The 17,501-nt window shown below is 38.2% G+C and overlaps 4 protein-coding genes across 4 annotated transcripts; 2 read left to right on the forward strand and 2 right to left on the reverse strand.

Annotated features, from left to right (window-relative positions):
- Positions 1 to 1,817: 1,817 nt before the first annotated feature.
- LOC763690 (chromosome transmission fidelity protein 8 homolog) lies at positions 1,818 to 4,330 on the reverse strand. Its single transcript, XM_001199744.4, has 3 exons — positions 4,197 to 4,330; positions 3,010 to 3,130; positions 1,818 to 2,555 (listed from the first exon to the last, which is right to left on the reverse strand). Exons 1-3 carry the CDS (start codon positions 4,217 to 4,219, stop codon positions 2,268 to 2,270), a joined length of 432 nt encoding a protein of 143 aa, XP_001199744.2. The 5' UTR covers positions 4,220 to 4,330; the 3' UTR covers positions 1,818 to 2,267.
- Positions 4,331 to 4,820: 490 nt separating this feature from the next.
- LOC580100 (cytosolic iron-sulfur assembly component 2B) lies at positions 4,821 to 11,440 on the forward strand. Its single transcript, XM_780174.5, has 5 exons — positions 4,821 to 5,032; positions 6,535 to 6,614; positions 7,550 to 7,675; positions 8,119 to 8,164; positions 9,496 to 11,440. Exons 1-5 carry the CDS (start codon positions 4,906 to 4,908, stop codon positions 9,591 to 9,593), a joined length of 477 nt encoding a protein of 158 aa, XP_785267.3. The 5' UTR covers positions 4,821 to 4,905; the 3' UTR covers positions 9,594 to 11,440.
- A 1,696-nt stretch (positions 11,441 to 13,136) lies between these two features.
- On the reverse strand, positions 13,137 to 13,638 carry LOC579977 (histone H3, embryonic). Its single transcript, XM_030975829.1, has one exon. The coding sequence runs from the start codon at positions 13,590 to 13,592 to the stop codon at positions 13,182 to 13,184; it is 411 nt and encodes a 136-aa protein (XP_030831689.1). The 5' UTR covers positions 13,593 to 13,638; the 3' UTR covers positions 13,137 to 13,181.
- A 927-nt stretch (positions 13,639 to 14,565) lies between these two features.
- LOC753944 (histone H4) lies at positions 14,566 to 15,264 on the forward strand. Its single transcript, XM_001178934.4, has one exon. The coding sequence runs from the start codon at positions 14,614 to 14,616 to the stop codon at positions 14,923 to 14,925; it is 312 nt and encodes a 103-aa protein (XP_001178934.1). The 5' UTR covers positions 14,566 to 14,613; the 3' UTR covers positions 14,926 to 15,264.
- The last annotated feature ends 2,237 nt before the right edge of the window (positions 15,265 to 17,501 follow it).

The raw sequence follows: 17,501 nt of genomic DNA on the forward strand, positions 1-17,501 counted from the left end.
CCTGACTCTGTGGAAGTTCTACAAATTATCTTTCTAAAGTATGAAGAAGAAAATATATGCAGTTCACAACCAGACGTGAAGTATGAGGCAAGTGTATATTAAACTTTGATGACCTCAAGGTTCATACAAGTAAAATATTTTTGCACATCAAATACAATAGATATTAATCTACATTTGCCACTCTCCACCCAGGTGTTAAGTGGGTACCGGTAGGAAGGAATTCCCTGAATGCTGTGAGCGCCAAAACCGGCTGCCTAGCAGAGCTGGGGTAATACTTGGCGCGCTTTGAGCACCATGCATGGTGGATATGTGCACTATATAAATATCCAATATTATTATTATTATTAATATTCCCTCACCAAAAAGAAAATAATAATAATAAATAGTGCACGGTATTATCAATATTAGTTGAATACAAAATGTGCAGATTGTAAATGCTATTTATCAAAGGTTACATATTTCTTAGCACAATTACAAATATATTTCATATGATGGAGCATACAAACTTGGCCCACATTTTAGTTTTTGAAAATTTTGAACCATGATTTTCACTTCTGCAAACCCTATTAACTGTAGGAGAAATGATGATATAAACTTTTAGGAAAAATGATACCGTTAGACCACTAATTGTTAGACAGAGAAAATCAACAAATGGGAAACGAACGACCCTGTACTATCTTTTGCACAATAAGTTGCAGAATATTTTATCAATATCAAAAACATTTCATATATTTTGTAATATACATGTATATCTTTCATCTCCGTTTTGTAGCCTGAAGCCAAATTAGAACAAACACTTGCACATTTTAAGGCATCTTGAGTGTATACCCTGAGAGAGAGAACATCACAGGTTCAATCACTTTCATTGAGATATGCAGCAGCGTTTAAATTCTTTTTAGCTCTCTTCTGCAAAGGAAAGGGCTCAGATCATTAGTTCATCACAAATCTACTTGTAATATAAAACAAGTACTATCCCACAATAAGATTGACATAAGGAATCAGGAAACTAGATGGAACTTCGACTGCGCGCAGTCGAAAATGATGCCTCCGTCATAGAGCAATTTTACAAACCAAAACAGAAGAAATTTTTCGAATTCAAGTTCAATTGTAATCCATTAACAGGTTCTCAGAATATTGTGATTACAAGCTATTTTTGCATACATAATGAGCCCATGACCTTTGACCTTATGAACCAAGAATCTACTCAGTTCATTGGCTCTGCAAGAAACATACATGACCTTAGTTGGCAGGAATCCATCAATCGGTTCTTGAGATAATGCGATCACGTGTTGTTTTTGCATACATAATGAGCCCTGTGGCCTTTGACCTTTGACCTCGTGACCTCAAAATCTAATCAGTTTTTCGGCTTTGCAAGTAACATACATGACCTAAGTTTGGCAGCAATCCATCAATTGGTTCATCAGATAACGCTATCACGAGCTCGTTTTGCATACATAATGAGCCCTGTGACCTTTGACCTCGTGACCCCAAAATCTAATCAGTTCATCGGCTCTACAAGATACATACATGACCAAAGTTTGGCAGGAATCCATCAACCAGTTCTTCAGATAACGCGATCACGAGCTCGTTTTGCATACATAATGAGCCCTGTGACCTTTGACCTTTGACCTTGTGACCCCAAAATCTAATCAGTTCATCGGCTCTACAAGATACATACATGACCAAAGTTTGGCAGGAATCCATCAACCAGTTCTTCAGATGACGCGATCACGAGAACGGGACGTACGTACGTACGGACGGACGGACAACCCGAAAACATAATGCCTCCGGCTACTTCGTAACGGAGGCATAAAAATGACAGATAACAAGGTCAAGGTTTAGACCTTTTTATACTTCCCTGAACAATGCAAATCCTTTTACCTAAAGGTGCATGACTTGATACATTTGAAGTCCTTGTGTGTTGAACCAAATTTCCATGTCTATTGCCTTACTTTCCCAAATATTTATACTCAACCAAATAAAGACAGAGACATAGGGAACTTGAGACAAGACTGGCAGAAGATTCAAAACTGCCAATCCTTGTTAATGTAGATGCCAAAGACCAGTTGATGTAAAAAGACCAGAGACCAGACGATGTAAATATGTAATGGCAATTTAATGCCACAAGACAAATATCCACAAGATCTTTTCATCTCGGTATGATCTCACTGCTGTAGCATCAAACACATTGCAACATTGCTGCACTAGGATATGAGCCAATGAAAAGTTCTTTGAAGTGAAAGAGTTCGAGTCAATCGGTTTTAATGTCATACTTTCTTTGGCACATTGGTAATGATAGGCTTCGGTCTCGCTTTAAAAATCATTTTCTTCTTGATCACTGCATTCACATAGTAGTAAGTATCGTCCTGTTGGGATAAGGTATTGTCACGACCGTTCCCATCCTGACTAGAATCTACATCCATAGCATCTGAAGCATGGTCTCCGTCAATGACCTTGGCTGCATTCTCATTCTTCATCAAGACAATGAAGGGTTTCTCAAGGTCAGTGACCTTTCCGTAGAGGATGTGATGGCCGATGATCAGGACTGGAACTCCCTAGAACAGTAGCAGAAAAAGAAGTATTCAATCATCCATATCATTATTACATGAAGCGACTTATACAAATGATAGTATTTTCAACTTTTTTTTCTTCACACTAACACATTTAAATTTATTTCTTCTTTTTATACTCCTCTGTTCATGTAATTCAACATTTTCATTTAATTCTTCAAATATTTTTTATTTTTGTTAAATGGTGATGGCTTGAATTTGATCAAGTACTTTTGACAATCAATTCAAACCATGTGTGCAAGAGTTAGCATGTAATCATTTAAACATGTACACAATTCCAAAACATCATCCTTTTTGACATTTCAATTACAAAAAAAAATGAACAAACACAGCGATACTGTGAAAGTACAATAAAAGAAAATGAGATTTAAAAAATTAAAGTTTCCAGGAATGAGGAAGGTATAACAGTTTGTCTACATGCTTTAACTGGTACGCATACCTTGAGATTGAAATGTAAATCTCCAATGAATCTACCAGTGAGTTGTTCATTGTCCGGTGATTCAATGGCTCCTTGTAGCTCTATCAACATCCACTCAGGAGTGGCACCAGGTGCAGTAGGTCTGGTAGGAAAGAACAAACAAGATTTAATAACTTAAGAAGAGCACTCACTCAAAATAAATTACGAGCTTACGAATTACGAATTTCAAAGTCATTCTACTTTATTTAAGTCCAGGCAAAATATCAATTATGATGATGATAGAAGAGGCGGTCTAAGTAATACTAATACTATAGACTCTATCTATTGGCAGTCTTGCCACTCCTTACAGCCTAATCGAGCCTGAGCCCTGAGGTACATCACGTCTCTACAGGCACCTAGTCTATCTGCCCCACTTAACTTGTATCCTTTCTTCTGAAGTTCTGGCATGTTAAATCTAGACATTTCATTATTAGAGAATGAGCACAAACCATTTGCATCAAGATCAAATCAATAAGAGGGAAAAGCAATCTACCAACACCTGACTGCATGCCAGGGCAGCATTTCATGAAACTGTTGCAAGTACAAGTTCACCAACATCCCATAAACGCGTGTTAAATTTAATAATAGCATTTCAATGTCGGTTTGTTATAATTATAACGGTTTCATGAGACGCTGCCCTGGTCGCTATGTCGGGCAGACATCAAAGAAAAGCTACAAAGTCATTTCATTACATATATAGATCTAGCCTAGATCTAGAATAGTCTACATGTGCATATTTCCTAAACTAAGCTAAATTAGTGAAGCAAAGACTAAGTAAAGCCAAAAGAAGGAATTAAGAGTAAGACTCTAGAGCCTCAGAGGCCAGATTATCGCCTCGACATAGTTCTGGTATTATAAATCGTAAAGTCGCCAGCGGTTCGGGGCGTTTGGATGGTGAGAGTGCGCTCAGCACAAGTCACAGTGCTAGTGCTTAAGCTTCCAAGCCAGGCAGTACCACTACCACTCCAGCTGGCGCTGGCTTCCAAACTCCAGTGCAGGGAGCTCCCGGCAGAGCTCCCTGGAGTTAGCTTGCATCAAGGCAAGCGATGAAATATTGAAATTGTACCTCAAATAGATCATCATACCACATTCAATCACGTACTGATGAGACCTAAACCTAATTTTATACTGATAATATATCCAACAAGAGTTAGGAATATAATACTCACGATTTAACGTAAAGTTGCACCATTTTTTCGTGACAGTGTTTTTGATGGTGCTGGAATCAATTTTCCCGCGACGACATTTATCTTCCATGCATATTTTTACTGCTGACAGAATATCATCGCCCTTTTGAAATTCGTCTTCATTTTATTTCGTCCCCACTAAACCCGCAGTTGTTTCATTTTTGTGTAATCAAATGAATGAAATGATGCATGAATATTGAATTTGAAATAGTCTACTATAGAAACACACATTTGTCAATTCAAACACTAGAATATGTACCTGTTAACATACCATAATAAACATAAGAAAAATATTCCTTTGCATGCATGGTTACTTTTTTCCCTGCCAAGTCATGAGTAATTATAGGCGAGGGGCAAATCGTAAGTGAAAAGTGACCCTCATAATGGTCTCACCTCGTCTCATACAAAGAAAACATAAACCCCTCCCCCTCCCTTCTTCTTTTTTCTTTCACAAATTTAGACCAAAAGTATAAAGATATATATATATATATAGAGATCTAGGGGGTTGAAAAATGGTCTTGACCTAATAATACTATGTGCTCGTTTTACTGTCAACATAAAATTTCAATCTTTGATCTTTGATTTTTAAATGTCGCTAGCTAGCTGAATTTTGAGGGGACGAACTGTATCCTACACGACAGAATCCGAACCAAGTAAATTACTGAATTGTTGAGCTCTTTCTTTATGCAAAATGTCGGGACGAGAAGAACTTGATAACGTCAATCCTACGATTCATGGAAAACTAGGTGAAAGACACATCCTGCCAACTGAAGAGGATGATGATGTTGCCGACGCTATCGACACAAGAGAAGTATTCGATATCCTTTTTTGCACAAGAAGCTACTCTTCTGTCCCGTGTGTAGACTTTAATGCAGTGTCTAGTGTGTGTGCATGGCATACATTTTTCATCTGACTTAAGTTACAATTGACCCATTTGTGGCCTTGCACAGATGTTTTGCTGTTGTTGTTTACCTTTTTGTGTAGTGTTCAGACTTGAGATAAGTCGTTACAATAATACAAATAGTTGTAAGGCCAAGTAACAAAACTGACCTGTTTCTCGTGCCCGCGCCCGTCCGCCTCCTAAGTTTTTGGCCGCCGCCTCCTTTTGATTATTTACCGTTCAGCGGGTTTTGGGTTACCGATCCGTCCTCTGAGTCTGACGATGCAAAATATGGATTCCCCGTGAGAAAATTACCCGAGTTCACCGTCTACCTTTATGGCTTGTCCGTCCCCCAAGGATTTATCACTCATAATGTGGTGAAAGTCTCTGTACAATTACAAAGTCAATGTAAAATGCATCAAGAAAATCATTGGGAATCTTTTTTTTTGCATCCCCAACGCGCCGGTCAAAAATATGAAACGTCTGCGAGAATGACGACCGTCCTTATTCTCGGACCAGCGCCCCTACTGATTTAGACCTGTTTTATTGATTCTCAACATTTCAAACACCACTGTACAACACTCGACTGATTTTACTAAAAATCAGTAGGTCTAGAAAAGTCTACTTAAGTTAAGTGACAATTGATGACACCTAAATAGCAGTAGATTCTAGACAAGGTCTAAAATACAATTTTTTCAACTAACCAATATAATTTGAAAATTCAAATCGTGAGTCTACTGTCAAACTTCCTTACAGCAACATCGTCTTCACTATGTGCATTTGTGTGTTATGTGTGTATTGACTGTGTGTATATAGCGCTAGAGGTCAATATGCATTAGAATTGACTCTCTATGAGGCTGTTCACACCGCAATGAGATAGCGCGGTCTAACGTGGCACCCCTTTTTTTCTAGCGTGTGCTAGACCTCGCTTTCTCTCGTGGACCACCCCCAAGAGGTGCTCCAGTGGCACGCCGTTTTGGCTCCCCATGGCTCGCTGTTGGGCGGACTGAAATGACGTTGTACCTTCCAAACCGCAGAGATAGCACGGTCTAGCACGCGCTATCTCTGCCGGCGTGAACAGCCACTATGCTTTGCTGGAGTGGGTTTGCTGGGCAATAAATTCTTATTACAAATTAGAAAATAATGCAAAAATTTTTTGTTTAAACTCATCGTGTTTGGATCACCCTGTGTGGCTGACTATAGGATCGATGGTAAGTTTTATGCAACAGGCCCAGAGTGCCAGATTTCTTTAGTTTTGTTCAGAAAAAAATTACCTTTTTTTTAAAGGATTTGAGACATCACAATGCAAAATCTTAATGACTACATGTATTACATTTGCTGTTTGTCTGGACAGGTTGAGTGACTTTGTATTGAAAATCACATATATATATATGAATATCAGAAAAGCTCCTCATTTTATATCCTTGACTAGATCTTTACATTTAATCAGAAACATCAATGACCCGGAGCACCCTCTAACCTTGGAAGAGTTGAACGTTGTCCAGCAAGCAGAAGTAGAGGTAATTGAGAATATTTGAAAATTGAAGTCTTCTCAGTTCTTTGGGGTTATTTCCAAGAGTTTTTTATCTTGATTTTTTTTCAGTTGTTGTTGGAATCGAGCTATGAAAGAATAAACTTCAGTACAGTACTTACAATGTTCAAATACGAATTCAGTAGAATTTTTTTTTCATGAACAAGGATTTCTTGTATTGTTTTCAATTTTCAAAGGAATTACAAAGTTGTAAGAAAAAACTACATCATAATTATTCAGTATTTATTACTTTAAATATTGCAGGAGAGAATGAAATAGTACATTTGATTTGAATTAAATAGTTCTTCAATTGAAAACATTGTCCACTACATAATTTTTTCTTTCTATTTTGTTCAAACTTCAAAGAGTAAACTTTGATAGATTAGATGCGATATATGCAACATACAAGTCTAATTACAACTTGCATTTTTAGTTTTTTAACAATATCATTCTGAAAATTGATGTAAAGTAGAGAAGGGAATGCAACCAAATAGTATTTGATTTCTATGTATGACTCTGTTGATTATACATGTATTTTAATAATAAGCTACTTTGGAGATACTAGATGTATCTACTCATGGGCGGTTCATTTGTACCAAATTGTAAAACCAATCAAGACAAATGCTGGATACCGGTACGTGTTCAACTGTTCATGAAAGTTATGTAATCATTAATATGCACTGGTGGTACATTCTATGAAACACGGGTGGAAGTATTCAAAGTGGCTTACAGAACAAACCTTGTTATTTTGTAAATATTGTGAAAACATGGACATTCATAGTATTTGCTTCAACCAAGAATGTTTGTTTTGGTGCTCTAGTGTTCATAGATGTACCTTAATAATGCAATTCAGTGAATTAACAAAAACGTAACCATCTCTGATTTCTCTATTGATAACCATTGTTTTTTGTTTATTTCTGTCAGGTTGATGATCCTGGTAATGTAGTGAAGGTCACCTTCACTCCCACCATACCCCATTGTAGTATGGCCACTCTAATTGGACTTGCCATCAGAGTGAAGCTTATCAGGTCTTTGCCTTCTAGGTTCAAGGTAAGAAAGAACACCTAGTTCTGCCTTTTCCAGAACTTTATCACAAATCTTTAACAGGTTACCGTAATTAATAGTGAAGGCATCATTAATTTATAGTTCATAGCAATTGTAACATTTGTTTCAGCTTTATCAATTGTCATAAATCATAAATCCCTTGTATTGCATTGTAAAACTTTAATATTAAAATTTGTCAAAAGAGGCAGTGCCTTCTTTGTTAATTTTTGTTTTGTGTATCAGTTTGCTATTTGCAACAAAATGTAAAAATCAGATGCATCAAAACTGTCCTTTATTGTAAGGGGGGGGGGGTCGAAAAAATACCCCAGTTATCTGCAACCCAACCAAATTTCCTTGTCAATTGTATCATTCTAAATTGTGGCATTGGTGGGTAAAATCATGACTTTGTTTTGTAACGCTATTTCTTGGTGTTATGTTTTATTTAACAGGTTGACATCAACATCAAACCAGGAACGCATGTGTCAGAAAATGCAGGTACAGTTAGGGGTGGTATTTTGAAATCAATGTTATCCTTTATGCTAGTAAAAACGATGTTTTTTGTCATAACAAATCAAAATTAGGACAAGTCATTGGTTAATGTCTCCCCACAAAGCTGGCTAGGTTCGCGTATAGTTGAATGAGACATCTGCGCAAGCACCAATGCCGTATGGTCAGTTCCGTGCAATTTGTGTTTGTTAAGACAATTAACATCCTTTTCCCAAACACAAAAGATAACATTGTTTTTAGAATAAGCCCTTGGGTCATTTTAGAAGAATTAATGCATCATATTTTCATCTCCTGGAATTATGAGTTTACAAAGTTTACCAAACGTGAATATGATGTATTTTCTTTGCCAAATGTGTTACTTACTGAGAATCATCAAGTGTACTCTGTTGTCAGACATAAGTAATGCTTGTCATCATGTTTATCATAAAATACACAACAACCACGCTAATATTTTATGAAACTGCTGTCTATGACATGACATCCAACTTAATTTGGATTTTTGGTCTTCTCTTAGAATTATATATCATTTTAATAAGCAATTTTTCACCATAGGCTATTTTACTTAGACCATTACAAAAGGCTTAAAGGTAAAGACCAGTATTGGAAATGCCCCAATTTCAAAAAATGAAATGGAAGCTCTCATTACCAATCATGTGAAAGAATATGTTTTGACTAATACATGATGATAAGAAATTTGCCAGGAAACCGCCTACTAATTCATATATTTGGTAAATTTGTTTCTCTCATGGTCTGTGAGAGATATAGGGTAGTCCCATATACATCTTTCTGTGTATAGTGCTTGTAACTTTACGAAGAATGGGCCAAATTTCTTATCATTTTGATGATTCCAGAACCTTGCAGATGCTAGATGCTAGATGATCAACCTTTTCTGATCGATTCCACAACGTTTCTTTCACAATGCAGTCACATGACCATAACTGGTCTTTACCTTTAACCATACATCATATTAATTTTAAATCTTTTCCAAAGTTGAAGTGAAGCAAAAATTTCTTGTTGTTCTCAACAGCAGGGCTTAAATTAATCCAAGGCCACCAAGGCCATGGCCTTGGATGCCCCTTTGATTGGCCTCAATGCCCCTCTAATTGGCCTTGGAGATTTGTTGTGCCCTTTCCAATTCTTCCTATTTGTGCTGTAATATAGGAATGTGCCCTACAGAAAAATGGCCTTGCCCTAAAAATATTGAAATTTAAGGCCTGCAACAGTATGTATGAGATATCGTCTTTTTCGCTGTCTGTGATTTAATTTGGATATTTCATCTTCATAAGCCCAATCACATGCCTTTGTTTATTTTCTTGCAGTAAATAAGCAGCTTGCTGACAAGGAGCGAGTAGCCGCTGCACTGGAGAACAACCATCTTCTGGAAGTTGTGAATCAGTGTTTAACTCAAAGGGACTGATACGCTGACTACTTTGCTGAAATAAGCAATACTATGTCTGCCATGTCAGAAGGACAATGTCTGCCATATCAGTAGGACAATGTCTGCCATATTAGTAGGACAATGTCTGCCATATTAGTAGGACAATGCACAGTGATGATTAACTTCTGCCTTGATAGATGGTGTGAAAGACGGATTCATCTTGAGCTAGTTGGAGTAATGAGTGATAGTGGACAGCGGTAATACTCGCAAGTTGGAAATTGTTCATCACTCTAAGTCCAAAATAGAACCGAACATGATAAAACCAAAATGATGATGGTATAGGAGATGAATCTCTATGGTCCACTGTCTAGCTCTGTATCAGGGTATCTCGTGAACAATTGGAAGAAATCCATACCCACAGTCTTGGTTTACATGTATATTGTCATGTTCTTATGTCCAGCAGAAGAGCATTTACCCAGGAATTCATAAGACACTGAATCAAAAGGAATGGCTCAGCTATTGCCCTTTTTGTGGGGGTACATTACATTTAAGTCCAATTATTTAGGTTTCGAGTTATTAAGAGAAATTACAAGTATGTAATATTTGTTCAGACTTTGATTTTATTCATGCATTTTCATCAGAGAGATACTGTATTCAAGGGGTGAAATTACATTTTTCCAGGTTTAAAAGAGGATCTTGCTCCAAAGGTAACCCTTTCAGGTGCGACAAGAAACCTTTGCACGGAGTCATGGACAGCACAAGAAATAAGTGACACATATATATATATATATATATATTTTCAATAAAATATGTATTATTCTTTTTACTGTGAGTTCACTGTATAACACAGATTTTTTTTTTGGAAGAGGGACCCTAAAAAGTGCTTGAAACCAATTTTTAGATGGCAAGCACTTCAAAGTAGAGTATTGTCCTTTCAATTTCTGTGTCTTTTTCTGTTGAAAATGTAAGATATTACTTTTAATGAGTTGAAATAAAAATAAGTGTTCATGTAGCAAGCTCAATCTTATTGAGTTCTAAGGTACAGGAAATCAGATTTGGTTTTGTTTGATCAAGAGACAGTTTGTGTTACTTAATGAAGAAAATAATGTGTACATTTTCCCTGTGGCATGCATCCAGAGAAAAGATTAAAGAGAATGTTGTATAAGAAATAGAGTTTTATTACATGTATCTAGAAAGAAATTGTATAGATATATATTGTAGACGAGTGAAGATTTTATTTTGAATCGGAGCATGTGTGCTGTTGACAGACTAGTCGACAGCTTACAGACTCCTACATGTATGTACATGTATTTTGTTTAGTGAAGGTTATCATGTCGGCTGTACAGCTGCAGGGCAAGCTTAGAGTTCCTCTCTTAATTTTTTTGACCAGCTTTAATTAATTTTCAAATATTGGTTCAAAGTGTTTTTGTTTCATTATACATGTATTTTTACTAGATAGCAGATAGTTGTGCGAAGCTGTTTTGTCCTCCTATAATGCATTCAGAGCAAACTAACAGGGTAATCTAACCTACCAAGTGTGTTATAATTTAATTGGTATAAAAGCAGAAACAAAGAGAGGAACAGAATGGCGAAAATATGAAATGTTGTTTGTCTGAATGTTTGAAATATGACCTATATTACCAACATACTAACAAGCATACATGTATGCCAAATCGCTTAATACCTGAATCTTTAAACACCTGTTTGTTTGTTTCTGAAACATAACTCTATTTATTAAAGATTTGTCCATTCGGCACACATTTTGTGAAGTTCGCTATTCTGATACACTTACTAAAACCTTTTTATTTTATTTTATTGTCGCAGCATCTGAAACTGCAAGATTGTATGATGAAAATAAAATAAAATGTATGATTGTATTTTTATGACTGGTCAATCACCATGTATTTTTTTGTTTCCTTGGTTGTTGTACTGCCATTAAAGGTAATATCAAGTTTTGGTAATACAGGATTGGATTATGAAACTTTAAAATTTGCATTACTATTGTGAAACCTAGTGTCAGAATAAGCAACTTTGAAAAAATTGGGCTCTGCCTCTAAAACGCTAATAATTTCGAGAAATTAAAATATCAAATTTATTGGTGCTTCCGATAAATTTCAAATAGCGCATACGGCCATAGAATGGGGGGGGGGGGGGGGGGGGGGGGGGGGGTCACGAAATTTTTAAATTTGACATTTTGCTCCGTTGGGGGGAGGGGTAAGGTCACCTTTCTAGGTCGGCCAATGGCAGTTTTTTTATTTTTTATTTTTTTCATTTTAAATAAAATTAAAAAATAAAATTTAAAAAAAAATTGGCCGGGGGGCACACCTCTGTTTTTCAGTATATTTTTGGCGAATTTAAGGATGATTTTAACATATTTTTTTTGGCCGGGGGGGGGGGGGGGGGGAGGGAGCACATGCCCCCTGTGCCCCCCCCTCCTGGATCCGCCACTGTTTTATATTAACAGCTCTCTTTCTCTCACTTGATAATTGTGAAAAGTGGTGTAAAGAAAAGTGGTGCAATTTGATTTGAGATTTCTTTGGGATTAATGAACTTTATAAATCGTGATTAGACTAGATCTATAAAAGCAGTTTTTAATTTGACCAAAATCTAAAGTAACAAAAAACATGTACACGTCGTGTACTCTCCATTTCCATTAAATTGTAAATGAAATTAGAATTGATATTACTTGGCAATTATTTACAGCTGTCTGGTTTTAAATATACAAGCATGTGTGAAAATTGCTGTAAAAATTAAGAGCAACAAAGAAAATTATTAAGGTAAATTTTCCCAAAGCAATTTTCCCATAGCAATGAAAAGCAGCACCTGATAGACTAATTAAATCTACATCTTTGATATCCCCCCCCCCCTTCTCTTTGGATAGGGCGAGAAATTTTGCTGGGTACGATTCAATTACGAGTGTTTATGCTAGTTATACCATGTGAAGATGATCGAGCGTTTTAATTTTATTAATAATTAGTCAAATAAACAAATTAATATGAACTTTTTAGTAGGATTCCATCACTTGCTTAGAGGATCTTGCTTGCCCTTTTGTCAGCACAGTGGGAGGGGGGGGGGGGCATCATTATCACTTCAGTCTACATCATTACTCTAGGGCAGTATAGGCTATAATAATAAACTATAGGCCTAGACTCATGTCTAGATTGGGCCTCGATTTGTTAGTAGAATTCTATCAACTGGCTTGCTACATAACATCCTTCATTTTTGGGGGGTAGATTATGAAAATAGGTCTAGCTACGAGTCCTTGCTTTTTACTAGTTTAAATTTATACAATTCCAAGATCTTGACCATGATGCATTGCCATTAGACATCAGAGTTTAGACCTAGATTTAGAATCTAGGGATCTAGATCTAGATGATAGATTTGTCGTTGTTGTTGGGGGGGGGGGGGGTCGGGGCATTTCGATGAATTCTCTAAGGGTTCATTACTTTTATATTTCATTCATGAATTTTTAAATCATTTGTAAATAGAGTCTAGATCTATTAGTCTATAGATCTAGATCTAGATTATTTCTAGAGTTCTAATCAAAGTAAGCAAATCTTTGGGTTCTTTCTTGATTATTTGGTGGCTCTGAAAAGAGCCTTTGTTTGGTTAGTTGCGAACTAACATTTAAGCACGCTCGCCACGGATGCGACGGGCAAGCTGGATGTCCTTGGGCATGATGGTGACACGCTTGGCGTGGATGGCGCACAGGTTGGTGTCCTCGAAGAGACCGACCAAGTATGCTTCGCTGGCCTCCTGAAGAGCCATGACTGCGGAGCTCTGGAATCGGAGCTCGGTCTTGAAGTCCTGAGCGATCTCACGGACCAGACGCTGGAAGGGGAGCTTGCGGATGAGCAGCTCGGTGCTCTTCTGGTAGCGACGGATCTCACGGAGAGCGACGGTTCCAGGCCTGTAACGATGGGGCTTCTTGACTCCGCCAGTGGCTGGGGCGGACTTGCGAGCTGCCTTGGTGGCCAGCTGCTTGCGAGGAGCCTTTCCTCCGGTAGATTTACGAGCGGTCTGCTTGGTACGTGCCATTTTAGTTTCCTAGATGATACTGAATCGAATTACGCGGGTATTCCGTTATTTATACTAAATATCTTTACGCGCGAAAAGCAATCCTATGAAAAATGATGTCTGATTGGACCAAAAATGTCTCCTCATCTCTGATTGGTTTCCTCTCTTTTCTCTAGTCTGTTGCAAACCGTAACGTTGATTAGTCTGAAACTCCGAAGACAATAATCTCTAAATAGTAAAAATAAAGTCATTTTTTATAAAGATATATTTGTTGACTAATAACTATTTTTTTGAAATTCTAAATCAAATATATTTTTATGAAGTAAAATTAGTAAATGCAAATTATGTTCTGAAATATTCTGTTAAATTACTTATAGGGTCTTGATTAAAGAATTACGCAAATATTTATTCGGCTTGCAAACGAGCTCTCTCAAAGATATAATTACCAAAATACCATATTTGAATTTCCTTTTTTTTACCGAATCGCAACAATTATCATTGATTTGAATATTTTATGCATTAAAAAATATGATTAGACATCGTTCTGTACGATTCGATATAAAATTCTACTGTACATTAATGAGTAATTTGATAATTTATAGGCTCTCAATCGTAAGCGAAGAGTCGTGTTTAGATGATATTACGTCATGCCCCGCTAAGCCAATGAGGGCCTTCGCCCGATGTACCCAAAATGACAGATCATCATTTACGTATGTAAAATTTCGTTGATCTTAAATTTAAAATACGTATACAGAATTTTACGAGGACTTTTCAAACTGAATGTTGCATACTTTCCATGTAGAAATGTAATTCACGTTGTATCATTTTATTGTTTTTGTGAGAAATGTATTTATAAAGCTTAAAATTGACAATTACTATGGGTTTGCTATGAAAGTTGCTGTTTTAGAGGATCGCAGTAGCACACAGTGATATCGCGGGGATTTGGTGGCTGTCACTCACGTCCGCATATACGTTATATATACGCTGCGAAAAACGTTTACGATATCAGTTTTCTACTCGTAGTCAACAGGAACAAATCAACATGTCTGGACGTGGTAAAGGAGGAAAGGGACTCGGAAAGGGAGGCGCTAAGCGTCATCGCAAGGTTTTGCGTGATAACATCCAGGGAATCACCAAGCCAGCCATCCGTCGTCTTGCCCGTCGTGGTGGTGTCAAGCGTATCAGCGGTCTCATCTACGAAGAGACCCGTGGAGTCCTCAAGGTCTTCCTTGAGAACGTCATCCGTGATGCCGTCACCTATTGCGAGCACGCCAAGAGAAAGACCGTCACCGCCATGGACGTCGTCTACGCTCTGAAGCGTCAAGGACGTACCCTGTACGGATTCGGAGGATAAGAAGTTGCTCTCACTTCTTGCTTCATTGCAACAAAGGCTCTTTTCAGAGCCACCAAATATTCAAGAAAGATCCAAAACGATATGCTCTTTCCTTGTCTGGGCTTAGCCTTCACTCTGAACTTTTCATTAACTTAATTAGTTTTGTCGAAGTTTTTAAAACCAAATCAGACATGTCAAAATACGCATTGGAAATTAAAATAATGTCGATGTCGTATACGTACGATCGCCGAAAACTTTTTTTTTCTTTCTGCGGCACAAGAGTGGGGCTTGAAAAAAAAAAGAGGTCTTGATTTAACCCTTGGGCCCTAACACTAACTTAACCAGCCATAGGCTCAACACGCACCTAACCCCAACTTAGACCGAAAGCTTCAGTCTCTATAATCGTCGGTTGTTCCACTGAGACTACGTCTGGCTCCACTAGACCTCCGGTTATAGAGACTGAACGACTGCCTATGCCAGCCTGTGTTGAACTTATTCCGCTAGATTTTAGCCGCTAGGCCCCTCCCACAAACTTGCCACGGCCGTATTGTTATGCCCCCAAAATCCCCCAAAATGTCATTTTACCTCGTCCATATCCAATTTTAAATTAGGCCTAGGCTATAATACATCGGTTCCACTTACTAATTTGATGTAAATAATCCGTTTAATGGTCCCTTTTAAGGAAATTATGGGTCGACATCCATGTTGAAAATCTTGCAAGCCGTCCGTTAAACTCTCGCTGCCGTCAATCTCATCCCTTCTAGTCTACGCCGAAGGCAAAATGATAATGAAGGAAAAACTGTGCGCCATCTACACGTTCGTAATGGCGTTATCACAGTTTTTTCCTTCATAATCATTTTGCCTTCGGCGTAGACTAGAAGGGATGAGATTGACGGCAACGAGAGTTTAACACGGCTTGCAAGATTTTCAACATGGATGTCGATTTTGACCCATAATTTCCTTAAAAGGGACCATTAAACGGATTATTTCCATCAAATTAGTAAGTGGAACCGATGTATTATAGCCTAGGCCTAATTTAAAATTGGATATGGACGAGGTAAAATGACATTTTGGGGGATTTTGGGGGCATAACAATACGGCCGTGGCAAGTTTGTGGGAGGGGCCTAGCGGCTAAAATCTAGCGGAATAAGTTCAACACAGGCTGGCATAGGCAGTCGTTCAGTCTCTATAACCGGAGGTCTAGTGGAGCCAGACGTAGTCTCAGTGGAACAACCGACGGTATAGAGACTGAAGCTTTCGGTCTAACCCCAACTGAGCCGCAGAAAAAAATAATGCCACCGGGGGGTGTGGACAAGCGCATAGCTACTGTTAGGATTATATTTTAGGGGGCGGTAACCACGCAAAGCGTGCAAATCACTTACAGTTACAGAGAAGGGCGACGGCCCCACCACCCCCTGGCGACACGCCTGGGTGGTGAAGAATGGGGTAATGTAAATTGTAAGCTAATGTTTACGAATCGGGATCAGCACAAAATAAAAACAAGCTTAACAGTGGCGGTAGTTTTCATCTAGTTTACCCCTAACTTCCTAGAGACACTTGCCAAAAGACAAGATATTATGTTCGACTCCTCCCCTCCCCAGTCCCCCCCCCCAAAAAAATGAAATATTACACACACACACAAACATACAGGGGTGATTATCCTAGAGGGTTATATCCGTAGGATAATTGTCATACGGGGGTAATCTCACGGGGGGGGGGGGGGGGTGGGGGGAGGGGGTTCCTAGAACCACAGCTGGGTACGTACATATAGCCAGTGGCATAGCTATTGGGGGGGGGGGGGGCACCAATTGAATGGCCAAAGCAAGTGTGGGGGGGGGGGGGGGTAAGAGCACATATTTATTGGCCCGGAAATTACCACCCCCCACCATCCGCCTGCGTACGCGCCTGAATACAATATACACAAGCATATAAACAGGTATAATACTCATGAAATAACTGAACATGGGATTTTCAAATCAAATACAAAATACATTTTTAAAATTTAAAATAATATTTAAAAGAAAGGAAAAAATGATTGCAAACGCAAGATGAGGTAGGAAAATAGTACAACAGTCAAAGTGGGATGTGTTCCATTTTGTTATGCGGCTGTCTTAATTATTTTCAGTTGAGGAGCTAGAGGGCCTAGATTTGAATATGGTGACAAACTATATTAAACCTACAGGTATTCCAAAATCTTATGATTTGTATAAGGCTGCGTTCATGCTTAAATTTTGAAGGCAGAATGAGCGATCTGAGGGCGCGTTCATGCTTGATTTTGACGGCCAGAATCAGGCATCTGTTACGCGTTTAGTTTAAAACACGGTTGCGTCTTAGCTCACTTTTGTAGAATCACCGAAAAACGGCGATCACGATCGCCGATCGTAAACTCACAAAAAGATGCGTTTACAATTTGTAAACGCGTTTAAATGGGGTCAACGCACTGACCTCTAGTGGGTCTACGTAGCATGCACAGTGAAGGTTTGCGAATCCAGCTGGAAGACCAATTAAGGCCACACACTGAGAATTGCCTGGGGGAGCCAGAGAAGTAAGCATGAACACTACATCGTGGAACTGCGATCACGATGAGCGTTTACGAT

This window comes from Strongylocentrotus purpuratus, unplaced genomic scaffold (assembly GCF_000002235.5).
Source record: "Strongylocentrotus purpuratus isolate Spur 01 unplaced genomic scaffold, Spur_5.0 spur5_scaffold_8, whole genome shotgun sequence".
NCBI classification, from domain to species: domain Eukaryota; kingdom Metazoa; phylum Echinodermata; class Echinoidea; order Camarodonta; family Strongylocentrotidae; genus Strongylocentrotus; species Strongylocentrotus purpuratus.

Coding starts and splice junctions, on each gene's coding strand:
- LOC763690 (XM_001199744.4), bottom strand. CDS start 4,219: ATGGTGCAACTTTACGTTAAATC. Junction 3,131..4,196: donor GTGCAACTTTACGTTAAATC/GTGAGTATTATA, acceptor CTTTCCTACCAG/ACCTACTGCACCTGGTGCCA. Junction 2,556..3,009: donor ATTTACATTTCAATCTCAAG/GTATGCGTACCA, acceptor CTACTGTTCTAG/GGAGTTCCAGTCCTGATCAT.
- LOC580100 (XM_780174.5), top strand. CDS start 4,906: ATGTCGGGACGAGAAGAACTTGATAACGTCAATCCTACGATTCATGGA. Junction 6,615..7,549: donor TCCAGCAAGCAGAAGTAGAG/GTAATTGAGAAT, acceptor TATTTCTGTCAG/GTTGATGATCCTGGTAATGT. Junction 8,165..9,495: donor GCATGTGTCAGAAAATGCAG/GTACAGTTAGGG, acceptor ATTTTCTTGCAG/TAAATAAGCAGCTTGCTGAC.
- LOC579977 (XM_030975829.1), bottom strand. CDS start 13,592: ATGGCACGTACCAAGCAGACCGCTCGTAAATCTACCGGAGGAAAGGCT.
- LOC753944 (XM_001178934.4), top strand. CDS start 14,614: ATGTCTGGACGTGGTAAAGGAGGAAAGGGACTCGGAAAGGGAGGCGCT.